Source organism: Trachymyrmex cornetzi, unplaced genomic scaffold (assembly GCF_001594075.2).
Source record: "Trachymyrmex cornetzi isolate Tcor2-1 unplaced genomic scaffold, Tcor1.1 scaffold129, whole genome shotgun sequence".
NCBI lineage: Eukaryota > Metazoa > Arthropoda > Insecta > Hymenoptera > Formicidae > Trachymyrmex > Trachymyrmex cornetzi.
The window spans coordinates 1,841,240-1,855,629 of record NW_017295861.1 but is presented as its reverse complement, the minus strand read 5'-3'; the positions used below and the strand labels follow the sequence as shown (position 1 = coordinate 1,855,629).

At 33.8% G+C, this 14,390-nt stretch overlaps 1 protein-coding gene across 1 annotated transcript in view; it reads left to right on the top strand.

Annotated features, from left to right (window-relative positions):
• Positions 1-14,390, top strand: part of LOC108770571 (cell adhesion molecule 2) — a 92,767-nt gene that overhangs the window by 56,292 nt on the left and 22,085 nt on the right. The window contains exon 5 of the mRNA XM_018522213.1: positions 11,190-11,325. Within this exon, the coding sequence (XP_018377715.1) occupies positions 11,190-11,325 (136 nt within the window). The remainder of the gene's footprint in view (positions 1-11,189; positions 11,326-14,390) is intronic.

Genomic DNA, 14,390 nt, shown 5'->3' with positions numbered 1-14,390 from the left:
TATTAGTTTTTATATATGTAAATACGGAATTGAGATATTGGCAAATGTGACAATGGTGCATGAAAGCAAACGCATATATATAGTTGTAGATAAAGAATATATGTAATCCCCAAAATGCGAAATATTTTAACAGCAATGGATTAGTTTAAACCTAGATTTACGTTCACGTCTGTTTCGATAAATCATTCAATAAAACTCGAATTCGTTGGCAGACGCAGGCAAATAAATCGAATTGAAGACCGCCACATCGCGGCTATACGTCATGGACGATGAATTTTGAGACAAATCTCGAAATCTATCGCGAGTACCCGATAAATTTTTCGAAGGCGACCTCCTGCAGATATGTCTTAAACGTCGATATATCCGGGATGCCGGGTAACAGGTTGGAGAGCCTGCGGGTCAAACAAAGTGGAGCTTTCGACCTGATCTACGATACCAATTTCATGGAAAAATCTTCAATTCGCTCGAGCATACGTAGTGAGAGAAGGAAACGAAAGATTTGCTCTAACGCAGGTTATAGAAATCGGAGCGGCGGGAAAACTATCGGTTCTCTCGCAAACGAAACCGCGAACGATGAGCAAACTTCGTTTCAAAAATATTTGTCTCGTCGCTCGATAAACGAAAACGGTCTTCCCGAGAAGGAGTTTAACGCGCAAGCTTTACCAGCTGCTTTGTCGCCAGCAATAAAAACATTTGTTCGTCAAAGAAAAATATTGTTTGCCGTATAATCCACAAAGAATCGGAGATTAAGAATCGGAGTCTACGTTTTCGTAAACTTTGACGACGTACAATGTAAAATTATTCCGTTGTTGAAACATTTTTTTTATTAATTCTAAAATTGTCAGGAATAAGATGCTTATTTTTATTATTTCTACATATATATTTTTTAAAGAAAGAAAGAGAATTTATAAAGTATTTTTATAAAGATATATAATATATTTGATATAATACAATATAATAATAATTTTTTATATAAGTTGAGATTTTATATTTTCTTTTTGAGATAATATTAAAAATAATTATTAATTCCCTTTCTCTCTTTCTTTATCTTTCTATTACAATCGACGTCATGCACAATCATGTAGGAGATAATTTAAACAAAAACCACCAAAAGTCCCATCATATGTTTATCAATCTTTTGTCCTGTTTTATATAGACTTGGCAAAAAATGGACCTAGGTATACCTACTATCAGAACCCGGTGTGGTTCCGTATATACGTGTGCAAGGGAATGTGCATCGTATATCATAGACCGCCATTGTGCTCAACAACGTACGCGGGAGCGCTCAAGTTTTACGGCTTTCCACAAAGATTTAGCGGCGCCAATCTACTCTTTATATTACGGAGTAGATGAGGCTGAATTCAGAGATCTTTGCGAAAAGAGATTGCATGAAGGCGATGCATCCCCGCGCTGTCGTGACGCGATGGATATAGGTCGCGATACGTTCATTGAAAAAGGACGGGTTTTAATGGACACGCGATATCGGTGATCGGCTGATGTGATTACATGTCCATGAAACGAGAAAATCGAGTTGCTGCAAAATTCATATCTATCGATTTCTTTTTTGACTAACTATGTTTGACAGAGGCTATAACCATCGTTCAGCTTCAATCCCTTCAATCTTTACCGATAATATGAAACAGTAATGTTTAAGACATTATCACATAATGCGATTTTGTATGCAGCAATTTATATAATCGATACACACTCATACATATGAAAACCGCTTTACTTTGTACATAATATATGGAAAAGGATTTCTCACATAATTCATGAATCTGAAAGATAACAAAGAAATTTTAGCAAGTAGAATACTTCGTAAATATGTATGAATCAAAATCTTTGATGTTCGCTCAATCTTATTCAATATAGAAAAAGCATTAAAAAAATGTACAGAATTTTTTGAAAATCATCATTTACCAATTTGCATTTATAAGCAATTCTTTTTAAGCATGAAAGATCCTGTTTTACTGTAATTTTCTTGATCTTATAATATTGCAATTTTTCTTTCCATCAAGTTCGTCCATGTTTAGTGTCAACACTTTATATGAAGCAAGATAAAAAATAAGATGGATAACTGCATAAACTTCCTCTCTCTCTCTTTTTCTCCCTTTCTCTCTCTCTCCGTTTTCTTGTCTTACATTTTAATATCTATAGTCGAGATCCTTTTGTGTTGCGCGCAACAGGACAAGCTGTAAAACGCAATTACCTTTACGACTACATACTCGCTTTGACGTAGTACGCTTTGTGGTTGAGTACGTCGAGTGTACCCTTTTTAATATTTTAAGTATTACAAAATTTTCCAAATTATGAAAACCAGAATTTTCTTTCCTTTGATTTTAACGACGCGCGAAAGTATTTTTGAATGAAGTCTGAGCCATCTTTCACGTTAAAGAAATTTGTTATTAATTTTTAAATAAACTGCAAAAAGAGGGATTTTATCATTTATTACTTTTCAAATACCTGTGGTTTCAACAACAATAAATATTATTAATAATATTTCAATATTAACAGTATTCCAAATTTTTAAAGCTATTTTTTGGTTTACCTATATTTTTAATCTATAATCATGAACATACATTGTTCTCATTTGGCTAGTATTAAATCTCTCAGTCTGACTGAAAAGTCAGAAAGACTTTTCAATGAGCATCGTACGATTATCAGACGGTATCTGGTAATTGAAAAATCGTTTGACGACATTTACACCGATAGGAGAAGCTCAACCGTACGCCACGTACGTTAACATGGCGTATTGAATTGTCGGAGGTAACTGAGTTTACAGGGAATTGCTCGTTCGACCGTGAAGGAATCGTATCGTCGCTCTCCGAGAAAGGACTAAAGTGAAACTGCACCGCTCACGATACGGGGTGAGAAAACGTGGACATCACGAAAGGAGAAGCGTCAGATCGGACTAGAAACCACATGTAACCACATGTAACCACATGTATGTGAGAGATTCGTGTAAAATATTTCAATTTATTCTGGGTCGCGAGAGGTTGCGCTCGCGACGCGTGTTCAGCGGTACCGCATGTATATGTATGAACAAAGTCGCGCAATAATAAAACGTCACACTCAAAGCTATAATAAAAATAAAGCTCGACTACCCATCGTGTTGTAGATGGGCTTAGTTATGGAGAGTGGTGTTATACGCGATCGTGGTATTATGCGCCATGATAAAAAAGACCATCGTAATGGGAATGCGGAAATGCGCAAGGCAAAGAAAAACGAGGAACGACGAGAACTGTTCTGGAAATACGCGTGTACTTTTCTTTTAAATTCCACAGCAGGGAAACTACTAATGACAAAAAAAAAATATAACGAAGAGTTACGAAACGTAACAAGATATAACAGAAGTCCGTTGACTGTCGTAAACGTGCTGTGCCTTACGAGACAATGGAAATATAATTTAAGATTTAATTGCCAATACGTAAAATTAAAACGGTTGACATAGCAAGCCAGTTTTCACCTAAAAATTCTTTAAATCTCTAGGGATAAGTATTGAATATTTTCCACGTTCTTTTTTTAAAATTAATCAAGATAAATTAAAAATATATTCGGGATCAATACAGATTAATTAAGGATAAAAATACCGAAGATGAAAATGTACGTATTTTTAGCAAAATTAATAAAAAAATAATTTTTTAATAACAAGACGATGCCGTCCCTAAAGGATTAAAAAACAATTCTTTATTCGTAATAAGAATAGTATAAATAGAAGAACAGTATAAACAAATAAAGACGTTACTTCACGATCAATTTCAAATAGTAAATTTTTAATATGAAGATTAATTAAAAAGATAATATTAAAACTAAAGAGATGCAGGAACCAAAAGATACGCGCAGTTCCGCCGTATTTCGTACAGTGCCAAGATGTGAATTCGTGCGGGGTGTAGCACAGGTCCAGGTTTTCATCGAAAAATCAGCCGATAAGATCGTAAAGCATCACATCGTATTTGTAAATTATGTAAGATCCAACGTCTCCGCGACGCTGCGAAGGATCGTCTCGATTCTCGAGATGGTGCGTCCGCTTCCGATTCACGTTTTCGATGGCACGAAAGTTCCGCCCTCCTAGGCGCTCGTTAATATCGTCCGACGTGTAACGAGCATTACGTGAGTCGAATCGGTTCATCCCCTTTTCCCGCCCAGCCGCCGATCTTTCGAACCTTCTGTATTGGATAGCGGACTATTAATCTGGCTCGGTCCAATAGTTCCCCGATATCAGCGGAGAAAACTCTTCGTGGACAAAAGCGATCGTGTCTACCCGCCGTCGCTGTCGTGCCTGATTTCTGGCGTGTATTAAAGTGTGAGGAACCACGCAAATTTAACAGGATATGACATCGTTAAGCGCAGAGCGAACAAAAGAAGCTCTAAAGTATCCTTCCGTTATCCTTTATTATAAATATCTCTTTCCGTGGTTTCCATCCACATAATTTTTATAAATCTGCTTGTAATTTTTCTCATATCTTTAATAAATTTCTTTTAATTTATTATTGAATTACGAAATATATTTTCCAAAGTTGGTAAATTATCAATTTATCCCCAGTTGTATTACGAATTAATATTCGCTCTTTGGTTAGAATTAATTTCCGCGGTTTTAGCATGCGTTTCTTCGATTGGAAATCGAATTATTCTGCCTCAAGAAATGAAGCAGGTCACAATGGCAGCATGTATATTCTAGTGCAAATCTTTTAAATGCAAAAAATAAAATAGCGTTTATATCAAATATCTTCGATAAATTCCAAAATAAAGATTAAGAGATTGCTTATAAAATAGTACTATCGTGTATTGAGTGGATATTATATATTGAGTGGACATCGTAGTATATTCTGATTATGATTTATAGACGAAAAATACCCTGTTTTTCTCCGAAGTTTATATAGAGAGGAATTTATGGAAGAAAAACAAGATGATATACGATAAACCGTTTATCGGATATGAATTGTGATCGTTTTGACCGTTTTTCTTTTGTCATTAAGTTAAAATTATTATGATTGCATGAGAAGCTTCATATAACAATTAAGTTCCGATAAATCGCTGTAACATTATGTCGTTAAAAACCTCGTCTGTATTTTCTTTGATATTACAGTAGAGATGCTGCATTTTCTTTTTCGTTGTAATTATTGCCAATTCGTAAAAAATGATTCAACCGAGAACTTGAGCTAATATACTTTTTCTCATCTCGCAATCATCATTTCATGCATATTCTATCCTAATATTCCCTTAACGAATAATGCGGATAATAAAGTAGTATTAACGAATCTCGTAGCTTGGGGCAGTTCTGGAATTTTTCTAGATTTTCAGACGCGTGAAAGGGCAACTAATGTAAAAATTGTTTTCACCTCACCCGTTCGCGTAATCGCGTTTACCTTCATCGAGCACGGATGCATCCGGCTTGAATGGCGCTCGCTAATTCGCCGTAAAAACGAGAGATTCCGAGGTGCTTGGGAAAAATGATGAAAAAGTTGAGCTACGCAGGAACGTAGCTGAGAATGGAAGGCACATGGATATAAAGCAAGAAAGAAAGAGAATAGGACGAGAGAGAGAGAGAAAGAGGGGGGGGGGGGGGGGGGAGAGGGAGAAGTAACACGCGGCTTTGAAATTACCTGCCAACTCGAGTCTGAAATTTCATCGAAAACGAATCAACAGCTGGATCTTTCGCGATGTGCTAGAAGCGCGTACCTACATTCTAGATAAACTTCCTATCTTTCTTAATCCTTCTCTCTCCCTCTCTCTCTCTCTCTCTCTCTTCCTCCCTCTTCATCTATTTATTTATCTATTTCTCCATCTATCCATCTGACTCCCCTTCGTTCAAGTTCTTGCACAGAACTTCCGTAGTGATGCCAACAAACAATCTCGGATGCTTTGAGGAAGTTATCGTGCGTTTCTCTCTTCGCTGTCGACTGCTTTTTCGACTCGGTTCAGTAAACCTCTAGTTTATGGAGTTTCTTTTAACCAAGCTCGAATACTGGTTTTACTTGTAGAAATCTGCTATTATTGAAATATTTGCAGGTCGTTAATCAATCATCTCGGTTAATTAATATGAACCGAGTTAACGATTATTCTTTGCAATTATAATTTTTCTTCAATATATATGAGGAAAAATAAGAATTACAAAATTCATTATATTAAACTCTTTTGCATCACAATTCTTTTTATAACTTCTTCTTCAGAGAAATCAAAAGATAGAATTGATCAGAATTAGAAATTAAGAGTCGATATAACTGATCTGAACTAGAACTGGTTTTTCGAATGATATTCTTGATACAAATTCGTGCCTACCTTGACCTTTTAGTTTATCATTTCAGAACAGAAGCAAAACGTTTGAAGAACGAATTGCCGCCGGTGGGAAATATTGTCGGCGGTAATACGATTCTCACGGTTTCTGCCGCCCGCCGTCATTTTCCCTCTTGTTTTCGCGAAACTTTTCTCGAGGGACGTAAATTGATTTGTCGGCGTAAGAACTCTATGTCCGACAGCGCCTTTACTACGAGATAAACGTCAACGTTGCCGCGCAGGAACCATGTCGTTTATACTTCGTGACTTCCTCCACGTGATCGCGCGGTTGGCGCGCCTTCCTTCCTCGCGTTTCCGTTTCCTTGTGGAACTCGCGTTTGTACTTCTCCATTGCTGGAAAAATCTCTGGACGTGTTACTGCTGGTAATAAAATTCTCCCGGACATACGAAGGAGCGTATTACTCGACCTTTTCCCTTATGTTCGGTCGTCCGACTTTTCGATCCTACTTCGATTCGTCTGAATTTTCTCGTAAAGATCGCCAAGTAGATACATAGTATACTTCGTTTGTAAGACTTCTCTTCGTCATTGTCATCGTTAGTAAGAACACGTAATGCGAATAAAATTGTGACAAACGTTACAAGAGTGTCTCTACACTTTTCAACATTTAACTAGCGAAGAAAAATATAATTTGAAACTCACACGTTGAGTTAAAGTTAGTTATTGAGAGGAAGTACAAAGTTTAAAAGTATATTTAATTCCTAATAATATATTTGCTATAGAGTCCAACGAGAATTTATTCTAAAATATTACCGTGTGCGCTGAAACATATTAATCCATTTCTATTTCTAGTTAACAAATTAGTTTTAAAGAATCGCGCACTGTACGACATATTACTCGTATAAAGTTGGAAAGTAACGTGTTACTTATAACGCCGTTACCGTTCGTTACGCCGGTAACGATTGTTTCTTTTCTCTGTAACGATAATGGTAACGTCGTTATATTTTTACAGTAACGGTAAGTTCAGCCTTATCGTTATTTTAATCCCTTCTTATTTTTATAACTATTCAATTATAGATCGCATTATTTTTAATTGGTTAGAAATATCTTATGAGAGAAATTTAAATATCGGAAAATGTTTTGTACTTTATATTTTAGGCTGCTTTCTGGTAGTTACTGTCGATATTGAAAATCTATAGTATATAAATAATGTAAACTATAAATATTTAGTGATGAATACACTCTTAATTGCTATATTAATGTTTAAAAACGATGTTTCATAAAAATTTTTAATAGACTCTGCGTTTATAAATTAGAATCTAATTTCTTAAAGTATATATATTAAAAAATAAAAATATTAATATAAGAAATTATCGAAGAGATTTATTAGATACGAGTTTAATGAAAGTTTGCTATAAGATTAATTAAAAATTTAATGTTTTAATATCAATTTTTACAATTAATATTAATTATTAAATAATGTTTTTTTTAATTATAAATAATTAATTTTTGAATAATATATAATATCTTACGTTAACATTTCATTAAAAAAGTAACGAATCCTCACTTTCTAAAAGTAACTGTAACGGTAACGGGTTACTTTTTAAAGAAACTAACGAGTAATAGTAACAAGTTACTTTTTAGAAAAAATTAGTAACCGTAATAGTAACGCATAATTTTTATAAAGTTCCCAACTCTAATTATACATAATTAAGGAAACGTAAGGCGTTATTACATAAAACTCGCGATATAATTTTCTAGACAAGTTTTCATTTACATCGTCCTACTTATCACTCTCTTAAATTTATAGCGTCTTTAACACTTTCACTATCTTTGAAGGTGTTTGGTAGATCTTCGAAAGAGACATTGCTTACTTACTTCCTCACGGTTGCGAAGTTTTATCGCACCCACGAAAGGTATTTCCTGAAAAGTTTTCGGATACCGCGGATTTCTCCCGCATCTGGGTACCACAGCACGATGCCTTTCTATCGGTAACGGCGTTTATCTTTCTCACCGTTTCTCTACAACGTACATTTTTCTTTCATCCGATCCAATATAATTCTACGATCGCTCGTGTTAGGTATTTCAGGATAAGCCTTTTGATAATTTATCGACAAATAGACGATTGCTGCAACAATGAATCAGCGCACGTACACATATCGCATGTCCCATTTTCTACGTAACTATTTTTAAAATTACTAGTTAGTTGAAAAGAAAAATTTTTTTATATTAAAATCTCACTCTATTAGAAGAGCATTTTATGATACGTGTAATTTTGCTTTAAGTGAATCCATTTTAATCGTTTTTTTGAAATATTTATTGTATAATAATTATTAGGATTTAAAATAAAATTAGGTCGAAAAACTAAAATTAGAATTGGATATATATATATTGGATATAAATAATCATGAAAAGACCATAATAATAATTTTAGATCTTTCTAACAAATAAGTTCTAATTTCTTAATAGTTCAAATTTCTTAATAGGAAAATTTTATTTTTGTATTCAGTCCGTAAACAAGATTATTCTAGTCGAGTTTTAGTCAATCCATTTTTGGATTATTTTATTAATTTTATTGGGTCACGTTATTAAAAATATAATATGAAAACTGTTACAATTTATGCAATTATTGAGTAAGTAAATCTGTCTCAGGAAAATCTGATTCGTTAGTTTGAACATCAGTTTGAAAGCTTTTAGTCCTGTTACGAAACTGGGAAGTTGTCATAGTGAACATATCTGTAGTGTATTTTCCATAAACTCGAATAGCAAAGAAGTGTTCCAATTTTCCGCTTCGTGAACATCCAAAGACTCGCTTCTCTTATATAAAATATATATATATATATACACATGCCGTTATAAATGGAATAAGCACGTATATTTGCTCGCTCGTTTAAGTGCGCATATATATTTCTTTATATACGATCCAAGTGCCAGCCGGATCGTTCCATATAAAATTGAATTTCCATATTTGCCTTTTAGATAGATGGACAAAATTGCATTTTAAAATTTGGAACAGCTCACTTTCTTGAGCTGTAATTGAATTAAATTATTGTACTATAATTACGTAATAGATTGATTGTATCCATCTAAAACTAAGGGAAAAAGAATATTTGCAATTCATTTAAAAATAAAAAGCGGATTTTTTTCTTCATATTTACACATCGATATTGTTCCAATATCGAATTCACTAGTTTTACTTTATTCGCTGCAAGCTTCATTTTTACTCTTTTTATCTTATTTTTTTTATTTGAAGATTTTTGCATTTGAAAATCAACGAGAAAAAAGAATAATTCCATTTGCGCTTTGTCATTTTTACTCACGTAAGAGCTTGACATAATACAGAGTTTTTTTCGACAATTGATATAATTGCATCTTGCCAGCACGTTATAAAGAATTTTGTTCAAAATATCAATGTCAATTTTATATTAGTGCTTTGAATTACATTAAAAATTACATATTAATATTTAATTAAATTACATTAAAAAATTATTCTTAGAGAGATTGGTATTTCTTACAATTAGATATACAACTTGTAAAAGATTCGAACCAGTTAATTTACCATTAATTTTTTTTCAACTGGCGCATAAGTTTGAACAGAGTATAATAGATGATCATTTTAATACAATAAAAAGCGAACAAGCGTTGGAGTCTTTTAAAGTCGCAGATCGTAAGTCTGCAAAAAGAAAATAACTCCGTAATCATGCGCGATCTGCGACCGCCATTTGTAACAACGTAACTACTCCGGCACGATTCACTGCTCTAAAAACGAAATGACTCGTAAAGTCGATGTCCCGCCGCTCCGCCTTACAGTAATGACACGAATTATTATACCTTGACTAAACGCTGTCAAATAGCTCGGAAGAATCGCAAAGTCTGTTAGGTCCATCTTTCCCCACTTCGCTCTTGATAGACATATCTTAAAATATATCTTCTTTTCTTTTCATATAATGAGTTTATCTTCATTTGCGATATTTTCAAACTTTTATAATTTTATTCCAGTAATAGTCCGCAATGGCAGATCCGCCGTTAAAAATAAATTGCATGCACCGTGCAAATCAGATGCAATATGCATCTTTCACCATTTTTTCCGATATATTTGACATATTTGAGATGTTTCTTTCTTTCTTTTCATTTTTAATAATCTTTATTTATTAAATTTTGAAACTTTTGATATTTCTCTTTAATAATTGATAACGGAAAATTTAATTTCTAAATAAATTGTTGCATAAATTATATAAATGTAATAAATATTTCTCATCGCTTAAGTGTAACTCATATAACACACAGCTCTTTTACTTAATTTATTTTTAATCCTTAAATCATATTACTGGAAGAACACTACGGAATGACATTCCAACTCAATTTGATTGCTTATATAACTTTCATAAAAATGAACATACTGTAAAAAAAATTTTTAATTAAAATACCAGATATTAAAGAATATAATTATATCAAGCAAATGTACGTATTTTTAGTAACAAAGAAGTTATAAGCAATGGAAGAAGTACTGGAAAATCATGGAAAAAGAAAACCATCAGGTATGCCATACCGAGAAGACGTTTAATATATAATTTATCTTCATTCGAATTATTTTTAAATTGACATTTCCGACTCTCCATAACAATTTACAATTAAAACTTCGGCACGCTTATAGAAATAGCTCTGCACAGTCAAATATGATAAGTGAAAAAGGCAAAGATTTTTAATAAGACACATCAAGTCCTTATTATAGAGAAAATGACGTTATTTGTCGTCATATTGACGTCAAAATGACATCACATTGATGTCAAAAATGACATCTATACATTTGGATATGAAAGTGATAAATAACGTTTGCTATCTAGGTCGAATGGGGTGTTTAAATAGATTAATGTAATTTTCATTTAAGTAACATCCGTTAATTCTTCAATCATTCCTTACGATTTGTCGTAAAACGAGGTTGCACTTTCTGTTTCAGAAATCTCGCTCGAATGATCAGATAGTGACGCTGCAGGACGCAAACCTTCATGCCACCGGCATGTACAAGTGCGAAGTTAACGGGGAGGGGCCGAGCTTTAATACAGTCAGTGCCGAGGCGAGAATGGAGGTCATAGGTGAGTGGGCCGGTGTCGCGTTTAATTAATAATGCTTTTGAACGCGACCGCGTCGTCGTCTATCCTTTGGTAACTCGATTAAAGACTACGACGTGGTCGAGTTCGGCAATAGTATGCTGAAAGCGAGAGAGAAAGAGAGAACCGTATCTCGTGATGAAGGAAACTAGGAGTCGATACTCTTGCAACTATCTTTCGTGACGTTCCATCATCCTTGACGGTGGAACGAGCCCGCCATTCTAACTGTGAATTGGCTACCGCGTTTACACGTTCATCTGGCTACGATGGACCGATTAGTTCGCGAAATTAACGGCAACTCACCACCAAAGTGCTGGCGATATCAGATTACAGAGCCGTGTAAGTTTGCAAGTGTTACTGAGATTCGGGTATTATTCGCAAGACAATCTAGCAGTCGGAGAATGTGGTAATTACCGAATGTCAAGTTCGCCTTATTGAAATAGCTGTACACTAATGAGATTTTAAACGAATGATAGATATAATATAAAAGACCATCGATAACTTTGACAGAGAAAAACGTGAATTGAAAGTAATCGAGAGGTAATCGAGAATATAATTAAAAACAATTGAAAAAGATTGAATATTGCAATTTAATATGTTTTAATTCGGATTAATATTTAGGATAAGAAATTTTTTTAATATAAATTATAATGGAAAATAGTTATATTTTTCCAAATTGCCGTGCAATGTAAATTTTATATCCATCTCTAGAAATGCAAATTCCACACTTATTATACAAACATGCAATGTTATTATTGAAGTTATTTAAAAAAATTATCATTTTAATGAATGAAATAATAGCGAAGAATATCAAATTATAAAATTGCACATGTTATATAATTATACCTTTCCTTTAATTTGACCGTTATATTGGCGTAGGGGTATTTCAGATTTCTCGTTACCTTCTAACGGATAAAAAAACAGCCATATAATCGCTTCATTGATTAGATGGACAAACAGATAATCGTTTGCTCCACTGACCAGTTCAAGCGGGTAAACGAATAACAGTTTGATTGATTAATCGTTCAGCTCTTTATTTGATTGCGCCATCGAACGCACGTACATACGCGTCCGTGCGGAGTTACAAATTCATCAATAATCTGCACTGAAAACGTCATCTGCCCTCTTTTTTTGCTTGTCTGTTATTCATTTGTTATTTGATCTCTGTGTATTCTGCGATTTCTGAATGCGAGCGCTTTTACCGGCTACATGATACAGCGGCGAAATACAGCATCGATATGTGTAATACTGCAAACGACAGATTTATCTCGTGACAAAGCAAAAGTATGAAATAGTAAACGCGACACTGGACACGCGCGATTCTGGCATATTACGCTAATTTCTTTTTTCCAAGATCGCACTTTCGAATGTTAATCGTAACACGTGACTCCCACGTGACGTTTCGGATATTGACCGATCAATCCATGGTGGATACGCAATCGGTACGGCTATGCGCGTAGGTGCGTATGCTGTTCTTACGAGGATCAAAGGAAGCGTATCTAATTATCTCAAGCACACGTTAGATGCGGTATCCGTTGCAATAGGATTATCATACGGTCAAAGTGGGCGATACATGGTACATAGTGGCTCCGAGTTGGATATTAACTCACCTCAGCGTGGGCGGTACGAACAAGAGAAGGTAGACACGATTACGAAGGACTCGCCCCGCTATTGGTAGACGTAATCGTCTTATAATTATTTCGCCACAATACACTGTCTACCTTTCACGTAAATGAATATAATTCGTGAACGGCAAAGTGTGGGTTGCGGTGAACGGATTTTAGAATTATTGCAGAAAGAAAATACTGACGAGAGATGTAAATAACAATATGTACATTAAGCGCATTTATTCTTCAGTTAATTCTTCAAACGGTTATCCGCTCGCGCGGAAGTTACGTTGCACGTAACAAAAATAATTTCGCGTATGTCGTTAACAATTCAATAAAGGAGATACATTTAAAAACGGACGTGTAATTCGCTGGCTGAAATGTAATTAATAGAATTTAATAATTTTATATTTTGTTTTGTCAGTACCGAAAAATATAAAGCACGCAATAAGAGCCTACGGGTCGCGAAAACAATTTTGATTGAAAAAATAATTACTTTTTATGCGATATAAATAACAGTTTTACCGTGCGCTCTCAAAAATTTTCTCATACAATCGCGTTATACATAGAAATATACACATTCATACGTTTAATTGCGAGATATATATTATCAAATGTGTTTGGAGTAGCTTATATATTTCGAAAAAAAGTTTATCATCTTTATTTACTAATAGTAAAACTTTAACGCAAATAAGAGAAATCTTACATTTGATTAGAGTCGATCTTGGTGATTAATAATATGTAAAATTTTTCAAATTTACTCTCTAAATCTGAATCAGTGAATAGTCACTAATTACCCAGTGACATACTTGGCAGTAGAGTTCAACTAAAAAAGGAAGAATGTTTGAGCATTATATAAAATATTAATATTTGCATGTTAATTTCAATCTTCCAATATCATATTCATTGAATTTAAACACAAAATAAGGTTAGTTAGATCATATAATAAAGATTAGCTAGGTCAGGAATCTCATATTTAATTCACTGATTATCAGTGGCATATCTTGGCACTGATGTCAGTGATTATCCACTGATTCAGATTTAGAGAGTATTTTTTAATTCTAACTGCGCGCTGATTCCATTTGTCGGAATTGAAACGCAATCTTAAACTGAATCTGAAATAATATCATAAATTAAATTAACTGTCAGATTAATATTAATATAATAAGCAACTTAAAAATTAAAGGGTACTCCAAACTTTTAAGAGGCAGTGTATATTATTCAAAGCATCAAATAAATGATGCAAAATCGCGTGACGATTGGTTTTTTTTTAGAGGAAATTAAGAAATGTAGAATTAATTACTTATTTTGACTATCAAAAATACTGAACTTTTTAAATTCTTTAGAATAGAATCTCACTCTAAAGAATAAAATCTCACTCTTAAAGACTGAAAATTCTGTCACTCTTTTCAAGACTAGCAGAATTTTCTTTAGAGTGAGATT